General features: G+C 31.4%; 1 protein-coding gene across 1 annotated transcript in view; it reads right to left on the reverse strand.

The window, feature by feature from the left end:
* Window positions 1-1283: 1283 nt before the first annotated feature.
* LOC126889692 (macrophage mannose receptor 1-like) overlaps window positions 1284-19150 on the reverse strand; it is a 135091-nt gene continuing 117224 nt past the window's right edge. Inside the window, exons 12-13 of the mRNA XM_050658212.1 lie at window positions 15508-15619; window positions 1284-1620 (exon numbers count right to left, since the gene is read on the reverse strand). Coding sequence (XP_050514169.1) covers window positions 1382-1620; window positions 15508-15619 — 351 coding nt within the window. The 3' untranslated portion in view covers window positions 1284-1381. The remainder of the gene's footprint in view (window positions 1621-15507; window positions 15620-19150) is intronic.

Below are 19150 nucleotides of genomic sequence, written 5' to 3' on the forward strand. Positions count from 1 at the left end.
TACTTTTCAAAATGTCTTTTAAAAGTCTTTCCGAATACCGAACAATTAACGCACTTTAATTTTTCCCGACGAATGAAGTTCAAAAGTCTTTTAGAGTCACTTTTATTTTATTTAAAACAACTTTTAACCCCACACCTGACACCACTGTAGCGTGCATACGGTTAAAATAATACGCTTGGTTCGTTTATACGAATTTATTTATACAAGTTACAGACGAATTTATTTTACAGAGTAACTTTATTTACAAAATTAGTTCCTTATGTATTGAATACAAAATACCAGACATTTTCTTGAACGTTCCAGAAAAACGGAACCGCCCATTACTAGTTAATCCGTGACATTAACTGTCGAACATTCACAAGAAGTCGTTTCCTCACTTGTACGGTGAGTCAATCTTCCAGATGTCTCCTTACGTGACGAGCTGTCAAGACGGAACCTGCTATTTGCTGTCGGTAATTCGTCACAGTATTCTTTAGTTTTTGTAGTAATATTTATAGTTATTCACTATTTTCGAATTTATCAAGACACGTTCTACAAGATTATTATACTATTATATTATATCTGTGATTTATAGTGAAAGTTTAGATAAAGAAGAATGTATTAAGATAGAAAATTAAATATACTCAGCGAAAGTTAGTGTATAATTAAGGTTAGTTATGGGTTGTAGGTTTTGAAGTGAATACTTCTTATCAGTCGGTATGGAATCTTGATGGGACTAAAATCGTATTTGGCGTCATTCAAAAATCGTGACGTGAGTGGTAACCTTGCGGTATACCGTACTTACATGTCTATACACTTATTTAAACTTTCTGCGTAAACTAATTATAGTATTGTTTGAATGGCTTCAGGCTGATTTCAAGTGTAAATCCTAAATTTCAAATTATCGGCTGGCTTCGGGGTAGTTTCAACCCAATAGGGGTGATTTGTTCAATTTCTCAAAACATAATAGTGCGACACATGTTTTTATAGTAAAACTAAGTATGCATCCCGAATTTGATATTATTGACTGGGTTCGTGGTGGTTTCAACCCTATAGGTGTTAATTAAATGTAATTAAAATTAAATAAAACTTAATCAAATAAAATAGAATAAGATTAAATAAAATGATGTAAATAAAATTTAATAAAATATAATTGAATCGGATCGAGTCGGATAAAATCGAAACGAATTAAATCATATCGAATATATTATAATCGAATCTATAAGAAGTATTCACTTTTGTCGGCACTCCACAAGTGCCACGCTCTTTTTTATGATGAATTTCTTACTTTAGCAAAACAAACATTTTACTTTAAAACCTTTAATGAAGAAATGCAGCGTACATTTCAAATAAGTTTAAAACCGAAACAATAATCTTACTGATAGGCATAATCAGAGCGTGATCATTCTGAGCATTCAACGACTTTTTCACACACCGGAGTGTATCCCCATCCACATGGTTCATCGTTCCATAAAGAGTGGTTGTCAGATTTAAAGACTGTGACTGTAAGACAATCTTCATTTCCCCTTCCATTGTTTGGTTCTCCTGCGTTCCAGTTAGTAAATTCGAGTGGTTCTCCTTTCAGCCAGGTCCATTTGTTATACTTTTTGTTACCGGATGTCCAGAAAGTATTTCTTCCATCTAAAATATAATATCTAATAATTACTGATTTTTTAGATGTTTCAGACACAATCTAGTAATATGTGCAGTTGTGGAGAATATTTATCTGATAGGAATATGGCAGGATTTATTGGTGGATTTGAATAAGAGAGAAGTATTATCTAAGGTTATTAATTTCGAAAAAAATTAAACGTTATGTTATATTCATTATTGCTTATGGCTATATTTTACTATAGTCCATTGAATCACGGTTTTTGCTCCAGATTTTAAAGAACCACTTGGATTGATGTGAAATTTGGCATACACATAGATAACATGTCTAATAAGAAGAAAAGTATATTGTGCCGATGGGTGCTTTTGTCCTAAGTGTGCGAGTTTCACCCCTTCTTGGGAGTGAAAAAATATACGTTCAAAATAAGTCCCGAAATGGATAGACCGACTAATTCTAAGGAACTTTTGTTCTATTGCATCTTTTCACGAAGTTAACACTTTTTAAGTTATGTGCGAGTAAATACGTTCATTTTTCAATAAAAAAAAAACACGTTCTCAGAGGGTTTTTTGCAAATAACTCAAAAAGTAAGTATTTGATCGAAAAATGTATTTTTAGCACAAATATAGCTTATAAATAAACGTGTAAGTTTGAACTCTCTAGACCCAGTAGAAGCAAAGTTGTAGCTAATGAAAAAATAGGTTCATATTCGTCAGATTTGAAAGCGAATATTTCAACGTGAAATAACCAAAAAATGATGAACTTTTTGAGAAAAAATCCTTACAAATTTTTTAAAGAGTTTAAAAGTCTACTTTTATTTTTTAAAGAAGATTCTAGCATCAAAAGTAAGCAAGATACGCTCAAAATAAAGTTGATCCCTTTTTTGGACACAAACATTCGGGAAAATTATCCTCTAATTAGCATTAATAAGAGTTTAAAAAAGTCTTTACTTTTATTTTTTAAAGAAGATTCTAGCATCAAAAGTAAGCAAGATACGCTCAAAATAAAGTTGATCCCTTTTTTTGGACAGAAACATTCGGGAAAATTATCCTCTAATTAGCGTTTTAAATCAGATTAATCGTTCCGCTTCACAAGTTACTTTACTTATGTAATCTGTAAGTTTCGTCAGTTTAGAGGGCTTATTTTTGAAAAAAATCGGTTTTAAAGTAAAATATTCTTAATTTTTAATTTGGAAAAAAATGTTTCTTTCAAAATTACTTTTTTTTTATTTAGCTAATGCCTCGACAACTAATGGCCATTGGCATGGTAGGTACGGTAATTTTGAACAGTTAGGTACCTAATAGTGTCATGTGTAGTGTGTGTGTTGAGTAAATGTCTTGTTACTTTGCAAAGTCGACGTCATTGTCTTTGCAAAGAGATGCTAATTGTATCCGAACGTCTGCGGTCCCTCCGGTGATTACCGATCCCACAAGGACAGAAACTATATTCATTTATTAATTTATAATAAATGAAAAATTTCTGACCCTGGTGAGATTCGAACCCACAACCTTTCGGATTTTTTCGATCCAAAGGCAGGCGCTCTTACCACTGAGCCACGGAGGTTGCAAAATTACTTAAAATTTATTAGTGATAACAAAAATTACGAAGAGTAAAAAGATGTAGGTTTTGCTTTGTTGAATATTTTGGATTTTTTGTTTTTCTGTAATACAAACATAGGTTAAAATATGGCTGTTCAAAGTTTGCATACACTCGCGTGATTAGTGACTAGTTCAAACCCGTTATAAAGATTATAAGCAATACGCACACCAGTAAAGGAACTTGATTTTCACGATTTTTTACCAAAAAAAGGGAAGAACTTTATTTTGAGCGTAACTTCCTTACTTTGAATGCTAGAAACTTTTTTAAAAAACAAAAATAAGGTGTTTTTTAAACACTTTAAAATAGTTGTAATGAGTTTTTCCCAAAAAATGCTTCATTTTTTTGTTATTTCACGTTGAAATACTCGATTTGGAATTTGGCAAGTATGAGCCTATTTTTAATTAGTTACAACTCTTCTTTTACGGGGCTAGGGATCTCATACATACACCTACACCATTTTGTTTCACTTTTTTATGGGCTATATTTTTTCTTAGAATGTTCTTTTTTCGATAAAATAATTACTTTTTGAGTTATTTGCAAAAAACCGTCTAACAATGTATTTTTTTTTTGTTGAAAACTGAACATTTTTACTCGCAAATAACTCGAAAAGTATTAACTTAGTAAAAAAATGCTATAGAACAAAAATTGCTTAGAATTAGTCAGTTTGCCTATTTCCGGAATTATTTTGAACGTATATTTTTTCACCCCCAAAAGGATTGAAAACATTATCATTCCATTTGGACCACTCGACTAATTACGTTTTCATTGGTATGATTGCAGGGGTCGACCGCTAACTTTACTAACGAAAACAAAGCGACATTAGACATAATAAATTAGCCAGTTTTAAAATTAACAGATTGTAAAATATAAGCGTTTGTAAAATGAACATTCATCATGGTGATCCCAACAGAAAACTAAATCGATAGGGATATCACCGGAACCGAGACGATGTAAATTGGTCGTAAATAACAAAATAATAGAACAAGTGATGGAAACGGAGTAGTTGGAAATAAAACTGTCAAGTTACGGAAAAGTGGAAGAAGAAGTAAGAAAACAACTGAACATGGCGAACAGAGCAGCAGGATTTCTCAACAACACAATCTGGAGCTCAACAACACAATCTGGAGACACAAATACTTCACAACGGAAAGAAAACCAGGATATACAGGGTGTTTCATTAATAATTGTCCATATAGTAACTGGAGAAACCTTAGCAAAAAATACGAAGATTTAACCTAAAGCACTTAAATAAAATGTTGTTCCTTACTGAGTTACAGGGTAATTTATCTAAAAATTTAGAAACTATTTTTGCTTAGCGTTTTAAAACTATTCGATTTACCATTTTTATACTTGGCCGAAAGTGCGACTACTAGACACCCTAATAAATTATAATAAACATACGTTTCTAGCTACTACCAGAGGCGTACGACAGGGGATGGTGAATGGTTGACCCTTCTCAAATTCTACGCCACTGGAGGAATTACTATTTTAGTGCCTTTTAGATTCTCCAATAATTTCTACGTAAATAATATACTCTTCATTGGTAAGGACAAAGTCATTAGTTTTCGAAATATTTGAAGTTAAATGAAACGGCACAGTTATTTTGATTAATTTATTAATATTATTCATATGATTAAAATTTAAAAATTATTTGTATAGTATTTTTACTACAAAAACGTTATTACGTAGGTCAAAATTTTGACGTAAGAGAACTGTCAAAACATTAGAATGTGACTTTTCATTATTGTCATGTTTATAAAAATATGGCAATAATGAAAAGTCACATTCTAATGTTTTGACAGTTCTCTTACGTCAAAAATTTTGACCTACGTAATAACGTTTTTGTAGTAAAAATACTATACCCAGTACTTTAAAACTATGTGGCGTATCCTTATCATACTTACTACAGTAAGTGTAGGTACTCTACACCCTACTAAATTAAGATAAATAAACGTTTCTAGCTACTACCAGAGGCGTACGACAGGGGATAGGGGCTGGTTGATCCTTCCCAAATTCTACGCCACTGACGAAATTGCTGTTAGTGTAATTTTTTGATTTTGCAATACTTTTTATGTAAATAATATACTCTTCATTCGTAACGACAAAATTATTAGTTTTCGAGATATTTGAAGTTAAAAATGATGCGACGCAATACATTAATCAAAATAACCGTGTCGTTTCATTTTTAACTTCAAAGATCTCGAAAACTAATGACTTTATCGTTTAGAATGAAGAGTATATTATTTTCATAGAAAGTATTGGAGAATCCAAAAATTGAACTAAAATAGCAATTTCGCCAGTGGCGTAGAATTTGGAAAAGGTCAACCATCCACTTTCCCCCGTTGTACGCCTCTGGTAATAGCCAGAAACGTTTGTTTAACATAATTTAGTAGTTTGTACAGTACTTACCTATACTTCCTGCCAAGTATGAAAAGGATACGTCGAATAGTTTTAAAATGCTGGGCAAAAATAATTTTTAAATTTTTAGATAAAACACCCTGTAACTCAGTAAGGAACCATATTTTATTTAAGTGTTTTAGGTTTTTTTTTTTTTTTTTTTTTTTTTTTTTTTTGGCTTAGACTTACCGTCATACTGCCAGACACATAAGGAATACAAGTTATCAAGTTATACAAAACAGGTTTAAAACAAAGATAACAACTAAAAGGTATTAAGTAACACTAAGCTTAACAGCTAAAACTACTAACTACCAAAGGTATTAATTAAAAATGTTTAAGGGAATTATAATGATAATTTGCTGTCTTTTAAAAAGTTAATTAAAGAGTTGTATACATCTACAGAACCAAGTGATAATAAATATAGTATATTCCAAGGAGTTGCTACTTTACATTTTAATAAATCATTTATTAATTTAGATGAGTAAATTGTATTTTTAGAACAACCAAAAAATATATGATCTAAATCACTTTCCTCTTCACAATGCTCACATTTATCATTATCCAAAACCTGTATTTTAAATAAATGCTTTGGATAACATGCGTGCCCGAATCGTACTCTAATAATAGAAGTTATGTACTTTCTAGAAGCTCTACAAGACTTGTACCAAGGAAATTTGGGAATATCGGGCTGAATTAACGAGTATCTATTTTGATTCACAAAAGAGTATTCCTTCCACTGGTAGCTCCACTCCCGATGCAGTGTTGACTTGAAAGAGATTATACTATCAGTCAGTGTTATTTTATGTAGAATACTGGTATCGGATGAAACGCTTTCTTTGGCTAATAAGTCGACATACTCATTATGTTCAAATCCTGCGTGTGCTTTAATCCATATAAAATGTACATTGATTCCTTTGGTTAAAAGATTTTGTTTAATATGTTTAATTTTATAAATGTATGGGCAGTCTTGGATGTTTGGGGGTCCATATTTACCAAGAGATTTCAATACTGCTAAGGAGTCAGACAAAATTATAATATGGGCGAAATCAAATTCAGCTACATATAGTAAAGCTTCATATATTGCAATAGCCTCTGCTGTATAAATCGAAGTCTCCGGTTTCAGTTTGAATTTCTTTTCTATATGTCCCGATGGTATAAAAAAGGCGCATCCAGTTCCATCTGCAGATTTAGACGCATCTGTATATAGAGCTATTGACTCATTGTAACTATTCGTTATGGATAAAAGAATATTTTTATTTAAATATATGTTTTCACTATAATTTGGTACAATAATATCTGTAGGAGAAAAGAAAGAAGAGTACGCGTAGTTTTTGAATAAGTCGTTCGTTTTATCTATATTTTTTAAGAGTACTATATTTTGATTATAAGCTTCACACAGTAAGGGAGATTTCTTTTTTTGCCAATATTTATTGGTTAGATCATGGCAACTTAAAGTCACTATTTTTTGGTATAGAAGAGGGTTAATTAAGTATACTTTCATTAAATATTTTTTGGACAAAAAACTTCGTCTTAGATTTAAAGGAGGTTCCAAGGCTTCCAAATATAAAGCTTGTACTGGAGTGGATCTCATAGCTCCTAGACATATTCGTAAGGCTGAATTATGTAAAACATTGATTTTGTTTAGTAGTGCATTATTTGCTGATCCATACAAAACACTGCCGTAATCGAAAATAGATCGTATGTAAGCTTTATAAAATAATAAACTTACTTCAACATCCGATCCCCACCAAGTTCTATTAATTGATTTAAGAAAGTTTATTCCCTTATTACACCTGTTCAACATGTCGTCAATATGTAACTTCCAGGTCAATTTTTGGTCGAGTATCATTCCAAGATATTTAATTTTATTTTTAAAAGAAAATTTATGCCCAGCTAAGGTGATTGTGCTAATATTAGGAAAGTTATGTCTGGTAAATAAACAAACTTGTGATTTACTGCATGATAATTCAAAGCCATTTTCAATAAACCATTTTTTATGGAGACCATAGACACTATTCAAGTTTTCAATGGATTGCTGATATTTCTTGTGTTCTGTGTACAAACAGAAATCGTCAGCATATTGTACAACATTAAATGCAATATTGTTAATAGTGATGTTGTGTAGATCTGCTGTGTAAATGTTAAATAAAATAGGGCTCAAAACGGAGCCCTGAGGTAATCCTTTATTATTAAGTCTAGGGCCTATAAGAGTATGATTATTTTTTAAATAAATTATTCTATTTTTATATAGGTTTACAATGTTAGAAGCAAACTGTGATGGAATATTAAAAAATGTAATCATTTTTTCTTGGAGAATTGAAAGAGAGACAGAGTCATAAGCACCTTCGATGTCTAAAAATAAAGCGGGCACATAACTGTTCCTGGAAAAACTGTTCTGAATGTCTACAACAAGAGTTGTTAAGGAATCTAAAGTTCCATAACCTTTTTTAAAACCATGTTGGTTAGCGGGTAAAGGATTTTGATCCCTTAGCCACCAATCCAACCTAATCTTAACCATCCGTTCGAGAGTCTTCAATATACATGATAATAATGATATCGGTCGGTAAGCTTCAGCTAATTTAGGGTCTTTCCCCGGTTTGGGAATAGGAACGACTATAATACGCTTAAAATCTATTATGCTGTTGCCTTCAATAATTATCTGGTCAAATATATTTAAAAGTAATTGTTTTGCGTTATCTGGTAAATGTTGTATCATAGGATATTTGATTGCATCGTATCCTGGTGAGGTACTAACGCGATTATCAAGGGCAAAATCTAATTCAGTTCTCGAAAAAGGTGTAAGGAGAAAATGATTCTGATCAGATGGAAGCGTTTTAGAATTAATAACATCTAACTGGTTATTTACGTAAGGTGGAGCTATTTTATCGAAAAAATCGTCTACCCATGAATTACTTAGAGGTAATGAAAAATTAACTTTTTTCCTATTCATTTTTCTTGCTTGATTCCAAATAAGACTAGATGGAGTTTGTTTATTTAATTTTGAACACCATGCAACCCAACTTTGTTTGGCCTTTAATTTCAGGAATTTTTTGACACGAGCATTTACTTCTTTGCATTTACAAAAATTTTCAGGAGAAGAATTGTTTTTATAGTTTATTAATGCCTTCTTTCTTTCTGCAACGGATTGATCACATTCCGAATCCCACCACGGAGGGGGAGTCCGTTTGCATTTAAATGGTTTATATTCAGAAATAGATTGTTTAGAAGCTTCATTAATACAGTCAATAAGGAAATTATATTTTTCTTGGGTATTTAAGGATGTGTGAGGTTTTTCGTTTAATAAGGTATCAACAAGCTGAGAGTATAATGACCAATTTGCTTTTTTAATGTTCCACTTAGTACTGGGATAAATGGTATTAGCATTAGTTCCCAAGACATCGATCACAACCTTTATAACGAAATGATTTGATCCCAAGGTATCAAGATCTACAGACCACGAAGTTTTATCAAAAAGGGATGGTGAGCAAAACGTGACATCAATCATGGAATCTGAGTTTCCTGGACTCGTTTGGCAAGTTGGTTGTCCATTATTCATTACTACATAATCTAAATTCTGAATTGTCTCCACAATTTGATGGCCTATATTATCATTTTTATATGAGCCCCACAAAGAATTATGTGCATTCATATCTCCTCCAATGATACAAGGGTGTTTTAGTTGAGAAAATAACTTATCCCAATCTTCGGTTTTGGTTTTAGTTTTTGGGCACCTATATACAGAGAGTAGACTTAAATAACTTTGTTTATAGTTGATTTTAATACCACAAGCAAGCAAGTCTTGAATATAATTTTTTTAAATTGTTATGCGCTCAAAAGGAATACCAGTTTTAATTAAAATAGCAACTCCAGAATAGCCGTCATCGCGATCTTCGCGTATCACATTATAACCTCTATAAATATATACAACATCCCGTTTAAACCAAGTTTCACTTATTAAAGCTATGTCAATATCTTCGGTTATTAAAAAGTTAATAAGGCTGTTTTTGTTAGCAACAGCTGATCGAGCATTCCATTGTATTATTTTGAGTTTAGATTTGTTCGTCATTAGATGAGTTATTTTTTAAAATATTATCTAGAACATTATTAATACCTTTGGCTAACAAATTCATGTCAAGTGATTTTGCCTCTTCTAAACAATTAATATTTTGAATAAAACTTGAGAAAAGAAGTACTAAGGAATCTACTAACTTATTTTTATCATTGTCTGTATTAGGAAAACTTTCCTTATTTAAGGGAGGTAAAGGTTGAGACGGTCCAAATCTGAAAGGGATGAGATATGGTGTAGGATCTTCGGAAGTTGGAGATGATACTTTTCTTTTTTTATTTGCACTATACTCAGTGCTTGATGTACTACAGCTTGGTTGGCTAAAACTTTTGGGTTTCTGTAGGTGAGGCCTCGATGGCTTGAAATAAGGAGATGTACTAACTTCAGAGGAGTTAGTTAATTTTGGAAATTCTTTGTCTGAATTTGACAATATTTCAAATCTGTTATTAGAAATAAGACCAGAAAATGATGAGTCACTCAAATTTTTTGCCTCCAAATATGAGATTTTATGTTCAATCATGATATTTTTTATTTTTTTTTGATGTTCGAAAAAAGGACAGTTTTTAGAGATCGATATATGCTTATCAGTTTTACAGTGTATGCAATACTTTTTTGTTTCATCACATGTATGTATGTCATTTTTAATTTGTCCACATTGTATACAGTATTCCTGTGTACCTTTACACTGTCTAGAAATATGTCCATATTTGAGGCATTTATAACATTGCGTCACTTTACCCAACAATTTTTCCACTTGGAAAAATACATAATTTATCACAACATAGTTTGGCAAACAATTGCCTTCAAAAGTAATTATAACATTACGTCTAGGGACGTATTCTGTATTTCCATCCTTTTCTACTTTCCTGTGCATTCTTTTAATATCAATAATTGGTGAACTAGAGCTCATATATTTTTTCAAATAGTCAATATTATATTTGGTATCAACATCGCGTATCAGTCCTTTGATTTCCAAGAGGTGATTTGGAATGTACGCTTTTAAATTATCGTCCTTTAAGTGACTATTATTGACTAAATTGTTTGCATCCAAAATAGATTTGAGGATTACTTTAACACGGTTTCTTCCTATACTTTTAATTTGCTTAATATTATTAATCTTTAATTTTTGATGTAAAATATCTGCAACAACCATTGGATGCAAACGGGAAATATTCTGATCATTGGTCTTCTCAACATAAACACAACAATTTTGAAAGTCGTAACTATTACAATTAATATTAAAAAGTTTTACCTCCCTTGTAGCAGAAGAATTTGTGGTGATAGTTCCTGTATCCATGTCTTGATTACTATCACTAATAACTTCAGCAGTATTTAGTTCGCACACTGGCGTCTTTTTTATATTCTCCCCCATCTGGGGAGAATATTTTCACTTTTGTATCACTATTCTACAATATGTAAATGTTTTTACCCACGATGAAATTTAAATGTTTTAATTGTCACAAAAACTGCGAGCTGAATGTCAATATTTAGGTACGTTTAACCATGGCCAAATTTTAAACTGTTCACACAAAAGTTAAACACCGTGAAAAGAAGCCTAGGCTGTTTAACCCATAGGACTGAAACTTCTTATCAATGATAATTAAAACCACTATAAAATTAATTTAAGTTAAACTACTAAAAAATTAATTTTTTCTGGAGCTATTTTAGATGCAACCGTATTTGACGTTTTAAGTGTTTTAGGTTAAATCTTCGTATTTTGTGCTAAGGTTTCTCCAGATTACTATATGGACAATTATTAATGAAACACCCTGTATACTTAAATCAACAATATGACTGACATTGACGTACACAGCGGAAACAAGGACAGATTCGGCGAAAACGCAAAGACTGCTGGTAACAACAGAAATGAAAGTCTTACGAAAAATAAAAAACCAAACTCTAAGAAACAGAGTAAGAAATGAGGATATACGAGCGAGATGTGGTATAGAAGAAATAAACATGTAGGTATGTCGACCAAAAGAAGAAAAATAGAATGGAATCAACACATAAAAAATTTGACAAAAAATGTAATAGTACGAATAGAAAGAGACAAATCCCCAAATGGAAGAAGATCATTGGGACGACCGAGGAACAGATGGTCAGACAACGTAAATTGAGGCTAAAAACCGAAGTAAAACCAGAGAACAAGGACCACAGAGAAACGACACAACCGCACTAAAAACGTGTACCGTTTTGAAGACGCATGCGCGAACCTGGTTGCTTTAAGTATCACCAGCAGGCTAATTCTGTCCCTCCTGGTTGTTTTACGATAGTCCGTAGGCGTGTATGGTAAATACTCGACTTAAAAAGTTTGTTTGAGCATTTATATAATTATAATAGTTAAAATGTCTGGTTACTCGTATGTATTTCACGGATGTTCATCTGCGACAGGAAGAGGAATAAGTTTATTTAGATTTCCTAAGAATAATAACAGGTAATTGTTATTGCTTTGTAATTTTTACGTAAGTATTAGTTATTACGTATCTAATAGTCTTAATTTGACTTGATTAAATATTATTGATAATAAATCATGACGAAAGTGATTCATTTTCTTGAATTTAATTACCCCTACGTAATGCATAAAAAACTAAACTTCGCTCTGCCAAGCAAGGGATATTTCAAATTAAAAATATTAAAAAATTTGGTGTCAGACGCAAGTCTACGAAGGGTCAGCCAGGTGAAAAATTCAACAGATGTTTTCCGTGTGTTATCGGACTCCAAGATATCCTATTTTTACGAAATAAGAATATATAAAGAGTTCTATACACGAGACTTTCTGATTTAAACGACAAAAACAATACGATTCAAACAAAAATTGTTGGAAACATAATTGGGCCGATAATTGAGAAAATCTTAAAATTATAGCAGAACAAGACTTCAAAATTGCAAAAACACGGCTGCAAATAAACAAACTTACATTCAATTATGAAAAAACTAAATACTTATCTACCTTTTGCAGTGCAGTATACAAAAATTGTCTGCCAACTTTTAATTATTTAAATATAAATAACAAAGGTTACCTTATATGGATCGGAGTATACATCGGAATCGTATTGTAGTGTTGTATTCTGAAGAGTTTGTTTTTTGAATAAACCTGATATCTTTAGAAACAAAGAAAGTAGACGGTTTTGTAGTTTAACATGTCTTTTGTGGATGCAAAGGTACAAAGGTGGATACATCGATATTATATTGTAGTCTTGTGTTTTATTTCACAACGTATTATGTTTTCCGTCTTTTGCGTTATTTTTTCGGGTATTAGGGCACTCATCACCGTATATTATAGTATAGCTTTCCGTGCGTGACAAGCTTTAGGTTCTTGACGTTCGGCAATATTTGTACTGCTTAGAGCCAATTTAAAATATTTACAGAGATAAAATTCCGCTTAAAGAAACATTGTCAAATTATGAAACATGAAGAGAATTAAATGTAAAATGTCTTCATACTTTTGCTCCAAAGATATATCAGAGAAGGTATAGGTTTCCAAGACAATAACAATATTGACATTCGATTTCAACATAAAGTTTTTTGTTATCGATCACGAACATTTGTCACCAAAAGAGAATTGGAACTTTCAGAGTTTGTGACATTTCCGTGGAAGTTACAATGGCTGTGTTATTTTTCGATAACCCATATTAAAAAATATAATTTATTAGGAAATGCCCCGACGAACAAATTATATCTTGTATCAGCCCAAGCCCAAAACAATCAGTGAATGTCACACTTACCGTAGGAAATAGGTATATTTTATTATTGGTCTTTCAATGCCAAAATCAGGATAAACAAAAAGGTATTTTCATTTATGGTTCCAATCAATATGATTTTCACCATTACTTTGCATTGTGCGATATATTTGCAACCTTTTGTAAATCAAAAATGATTCCATTATTATAAAGAATGCCAACAAAAGTCGGCCCTGCACGCAACTTTTTTTTCGGTGCAATATTTTATATTTATTGAAAGTCAACATAAATGCTTAATTTTATTTTCGAATTTATATTGTGTGACATGCCCACTGACTATTGGTACGCTGGTTGTTCAGGTTGCTTTGAAGGTCATTGGCGGCGTGGTCACGAAGGATCAAAGGCGTGTCGCTTCTCTGTGGTCCTTGTTCTCTGGTAAAACAGGCATTGGGTCTATTTATAAAGTAGGAAGAAGAAGAAGAATAGGATAAAAATATTGAAACCCACAATCTACTATTACTTCGACATCGAATTGTACCTGCTTTGACGAAGATCAATAATTATGTGTACATCAAAGATTTTCATAAGCAACCACTTAGAAGTTTGGTTCTCGTCTTATGTTAAGAACATAAGAGACAGTCACAGCAATCAAAAAATAAGATTTTATAATTTAATGCAAGGATAATATCTCTCATTAAATTAGATTACCAACAGCTCAAGGAAGATTTATACAGGGTTTCCCAAAATTAGCGGAAAACTGAAAAATACAGGCTCAATAATTTTCAAAAATCTATCGAATGACACCAAACACGACCCCCCACTCCACCTCCTAGAGGCGGGGTGGGGGATAACGGAAATGCCCAGATTTGGATTCTTTACATAAAAGTAAGTAACTTTTATACGAAACATTTTTTCGATTTGTGGATAGATGGCGCTATAATCGGAGAAAACCATTTATCTGAAACCACAGGTAAATTAAAGAAGTGGTCTAATATCTCGAGAGATACACACTTCCAAATGAAAAGCCAAAAAACACATATTTAATATTATAATTATAACTTAAATACAAAAATTCTAATACAATCACTTATTCAAAAGAATTATTTACCACCTTACCATATCCATAATGTTGTCTGTACCACTGATATGAACATATTAAATCTGCTAGTTAGTTTTCTCAAAATTAATAATATATATTTATAAATGTTTATAATATGAATTTATTTTATTATCGTACATAATTATCTTGATAATTATGACATAAAAAAATCTGTGGCAAATGGCCAAATGGTTGCATCCAAGCCAAAAACAAGCACACACACACACACACACACACACACACACACACACACACACACACACACACACACATATTTAATATTTTTTAAAAACCTATCGAATAACATCAAACATGACCCTGCACCCCACCCCCCAAAATATTAAATAGCAATCCCCATTTTTTATTGCAGCTTTTGATTCCTAATGAAAAAATAAGTAATATTTATTCGAAACATTTTTTAGAATTGTTAATAGATGGCGCTATAATCGGAAAAATACGATTTATTAGCCCCATTCATAAACAATTCCAAAAAATGTTTGAATAAATGTTATTTATTCTTTCATGAGAATCCAAAACTGCAATAAAAAACGGGGATTCCTATTTAAGATTTTAACTCACAGCCCACCTCCAGGGCGTGTGCAGTGGGGGATTGTGTTTGGTATCATTCGATAGGTTTTTGAAAAAAAAAAATAATCACATCTTTTTGTGATTTTTCATTTGGAAGTGCATTTCTCGAAATATTGGACCGTTTTTATCATTTACCTATGGGATCACGAAATCGTATTTTCTGATTATAGTGCCATCTATCCACAATTCGAAAAAAATTCTCGTATAAAAGTTGCTTATTTTTACGTAACGAATCCAAATCGGCAAAAAAAAACTGGGGGTTTCCATTTATTATTTTAAAATTACCTCCACCCCGTCTCAAGGGGTGGAGTGGGGGGTCGTGTTTGGCGTCATTCTATAGATTTTTGAGTTATTGAACACGTATTTTTCAGTTTTTCGATCCGATGTTCATTTCGCGAAATATTCGACCGTTCCGCTACGCTACTTTTGGGACACCCTATATAAGAAAATAATTGGCCCTTTAATATTTTATACAATTAAAATGACTTACAACTACTGGCTTGAAGTACAGTATTAAGACTGTTGCTTTTTTCTTTTGACTGGATACTAACTAACGACATTCCACGTTTCTTGCACTTTTTAACAGCGTCATCATAAGAAACCTGTAACAAATTTTATGTATTGTATTATATAGGGTGGAACTCACTTTTGGAATAAAATTATTTCTGTCCTTGTTTTAAAAAATTATAAAAAAACGCTGAGACCCGTCGATATAGTCCATCATCTTTATTTTTAATGGAACACCCTGTATATTCTTCAGTTTTGTAAGCTTTTTAATAACCTGATCTTAACAAAATATATTATTTACCTAGGGTCTCTTATGAATAATGGCAACAACTAGTCTAGCAACAATATTATTACAACGATATTCTTAAAGAATATGGCTATAATAGCATATTAAAAATTGTAATCGGACAACAGTTTTAGGAAATTCGATATATGAAAAATGTCCCAATTTCAAGGCGGTACATTAATTTTACTGCTCAGTGTATATAACGTAGGTAAATACTGTTGTATTATAAATTGCAAATTGCTCCGTGCGTGATCATGCTAGGGATAAAGGAATACAGGAAACGATGCCAGCGATCGTAGCGATGAAATATGACAATTTTGGCTCTTTGTAATGTCAGTCAGTGCATTGTTTGTATAACAAATTTTATAAAATATGGTAAATAAATATTGCGTAAGTATTTAATTATGATAATAATACCCAAAAAGTCAGCGAAATTTCTGTAGATCTCCAATAAGGACAAATAAATTAGAGAAAAGATTTAAACTAGAAGGAATAAACTCAAAAGAAAGGGAGATTCATACCAAATAATGTCACTATAAAATCACCAGATTCATCTGCTTGTTTGGGTTGACCATTGACCATGTCTACGGTAATCCCGTAATTAGTATCGGAAAAATTATCAGATTAATAACCCGTGTTGAGCTGCCCCCCCCACTTTCAAAAATTAAAAAACAAATAGCCCTGATTTATGAGCTTTCATATTCCGCAAATTAAAAATTTTGAGCTCGCTACACTGAGCAGGAATTTAATATTTTAGTGGGGGCTGACTCAGCCCCCCCCCACTACTGAAAAATAGGGATATTGAATCGATTTTTGCGGCAGAATTACGAGCTATTTATGAGCTCTTGAAATGATATAGCTGCGATTTTTGAGCTCATCCCCTTCACTACCAAACAACCCTTTAATTGATTTAACTTAAGAGAAAAACGCTGAGAATAATTAAAATATATCGTATCGTGGATATAATATGTTTAGCTTATATATTCTAAGAATAAACTCTTAAATCACACGCATTTCGATTATTGAGCTACAATCCCTTCGCAAGAAAACCACCCTATCTTCCAGGCCTAAGAGAGAATTTCACTTAAAATAAATTAGATTAATTATTTGGCGACTACATATCGTTTAATAATTCATGAGCTCGCAAAATACACGCATTTCAATTATTGAATTGCAATTTTCTTTCTATAGTGCAGTCACTGAAGGTAAAAATCAACTATGATCTTCGATTTCGGTGAACCTCCATTAATTTTCACGAAAATTGGTGAGTGGATAGAGGATACCTCAAGAAACAAAAGTAACATGGTACCAGTTTGCGGTTTTAGCCTGGGTTAAATGTCACCCCTTCTCGGGGGTGAAAAGTGCTTTATTAAAAAAAACCCACAAATCGATAGAGGGACAAATTCTAAGCAAAATTTGTTAGATAACGTTATTAAAATAAATCAATACTTTTTGAGTTATTAAAGATAAAATATTTTAATTTTTGTGAAAAAAAATGCATGCTTTAAAGCGATGTTTCATAAATAACTCAAAATCTGTAAGTTTTTACAAAAAAAAAATCATCACTAAAATTGAAGCTAATAAAAAATATAATAAATTCCTTACTTGAAAGACCACTTAATGTTAATTTAAAGTAAGTTATAGGTAATTCGTAATTCAATGTATATTTTTTTTCTGCGAATATTCAAATCTAAGGATCCAATCTTAAATAACGGAGAAGCGATGTATTATATAATACATACTTACTAAATACTTGTCAAAGTACTTAGAAATACTTATCAAATAAGCTCCAGAAGAAGTTTGATAGTATCAAAATTTATACTCCAAAAATTTTTCCAAAAAAATGATATTGTTTTTTTTAATAACTGTTAATTTTTATGATATCAGGCACATCCAACTATTTGAAACGTAATTTCAAGAGCTATAAAACTGTATTACATTTAATGTTTCAAATACTTTGTTTTATTTAGGATAATAGGTTAAAGGACTCCAGTTACATTATTCTCGCAGTAAAATTTAGGCCTAAACGTTTCTATCTTAGTTATTTTGATTCATACAGAAATCAAAAGTCAAGTAAAATCTTTGCTAATAAAAAAACTCAAATTTCGTTATCTATCATTTTTTACGTGTATCTGGCATCGGGTATTGTTAAAGTTATTATCAAGAGCAAATAATTTACGAAAATTTGAAAAATTTTGATTTTTTAAATCATATATACTTATATTTTTTAAAAATATGCATTCTAAATCGGTCAAAATGTTGGTCATTACTTAAAACGCTAAAGTAAAGAAAGTCCTATAGAGATTACTAAAGATTTTAATTTTTGTAGAAATGGCGTTCGTTTCATTTTTCACTTTTTACTAAAAATTTGAAAGGGTCCTATTATTTTCATGTTCGCTTGCTTAATTTTGATGATATGCAACTTCTTTCGGTGCTCATTTAATAAGTATTTCTGAGTACTTTGACAAATATACATATATCAAGTATATTTTATAAAATGCATCGTTTTCCTGTTAATTAGGCTTGAATAATTAGATTTGAGTTCTCGCAAAAAAATACATTTAATTACCTATTATAACTCACTTTGAATTAATAATAAAAGGTTTTTCAAAGTTTTAATTTTGGTAATAACTTTTTTATAAAAACTTACACTTTTTAATTTATTTACGAAAAACCAGTTTTAAAGCATGCAATTTTTCACGAAAAATTAAAATCATTTATCTTTAATTAATAATAACTCAAAAAGTATTGATTTATTTTAATAACTTTATGTAACAAATTTTGCTTATAATTTGTCCTTCTATAGCGATACGCTTTAATTACTATTTTTGCTAATTTTAATTTTAATTTTTAATATCTTTTTCAAAATGAAATAATACGTTCCATTTAAAATTCACATGCTTAGAATGGCCTGTTAGTTTTAAGAAACGAAATATATCAGTTCTCAGCTTAAAAAAAACAGATGTTATACGCCCTTGTATGGGAAATTACCTTATCAGACCCTAGGCCCATAAATTAGTTTAAAAATCACAAACTAATGTTTTTAGTTCAGCGGAGTCATTTTCACCAGTCTCGGTCGATTTCGCATCCCGGCAAGTGGTCTGACACTCTTACGAGATCTATAAGCAAAACACCTTTTTTTACCAAAATAAATAAGTATATTATTGAAAGTTGTTTGCGTTTTAATTAATATTTATTTTATATAATTAATTCCGTCAACACACACCAAACGGAACATTATTTATACTTCTATCGGTTTGTGGAGTTATTTTTAATAAAATAATTTTCACCCCCGAGAAGGGGTGGTATCCACCCTCAGGGTAAAGGCGCAAGGTGGCAC

The sequence above is a fragment of the Diabrotica virgifera genome, chromosome 8 (genome assembly GCF_917563875.1).
Source record: "Diabrotica virgifera virgifera chromosome 8, PGI_DIABVI_V3a".
NCBI classification, from domain to species: Eukaryota; Metazoa; Arthropoda; class Insecta; order Coleoptera; family Chrysomelidae; genus Diabrotica; species Diabrotica virgifera.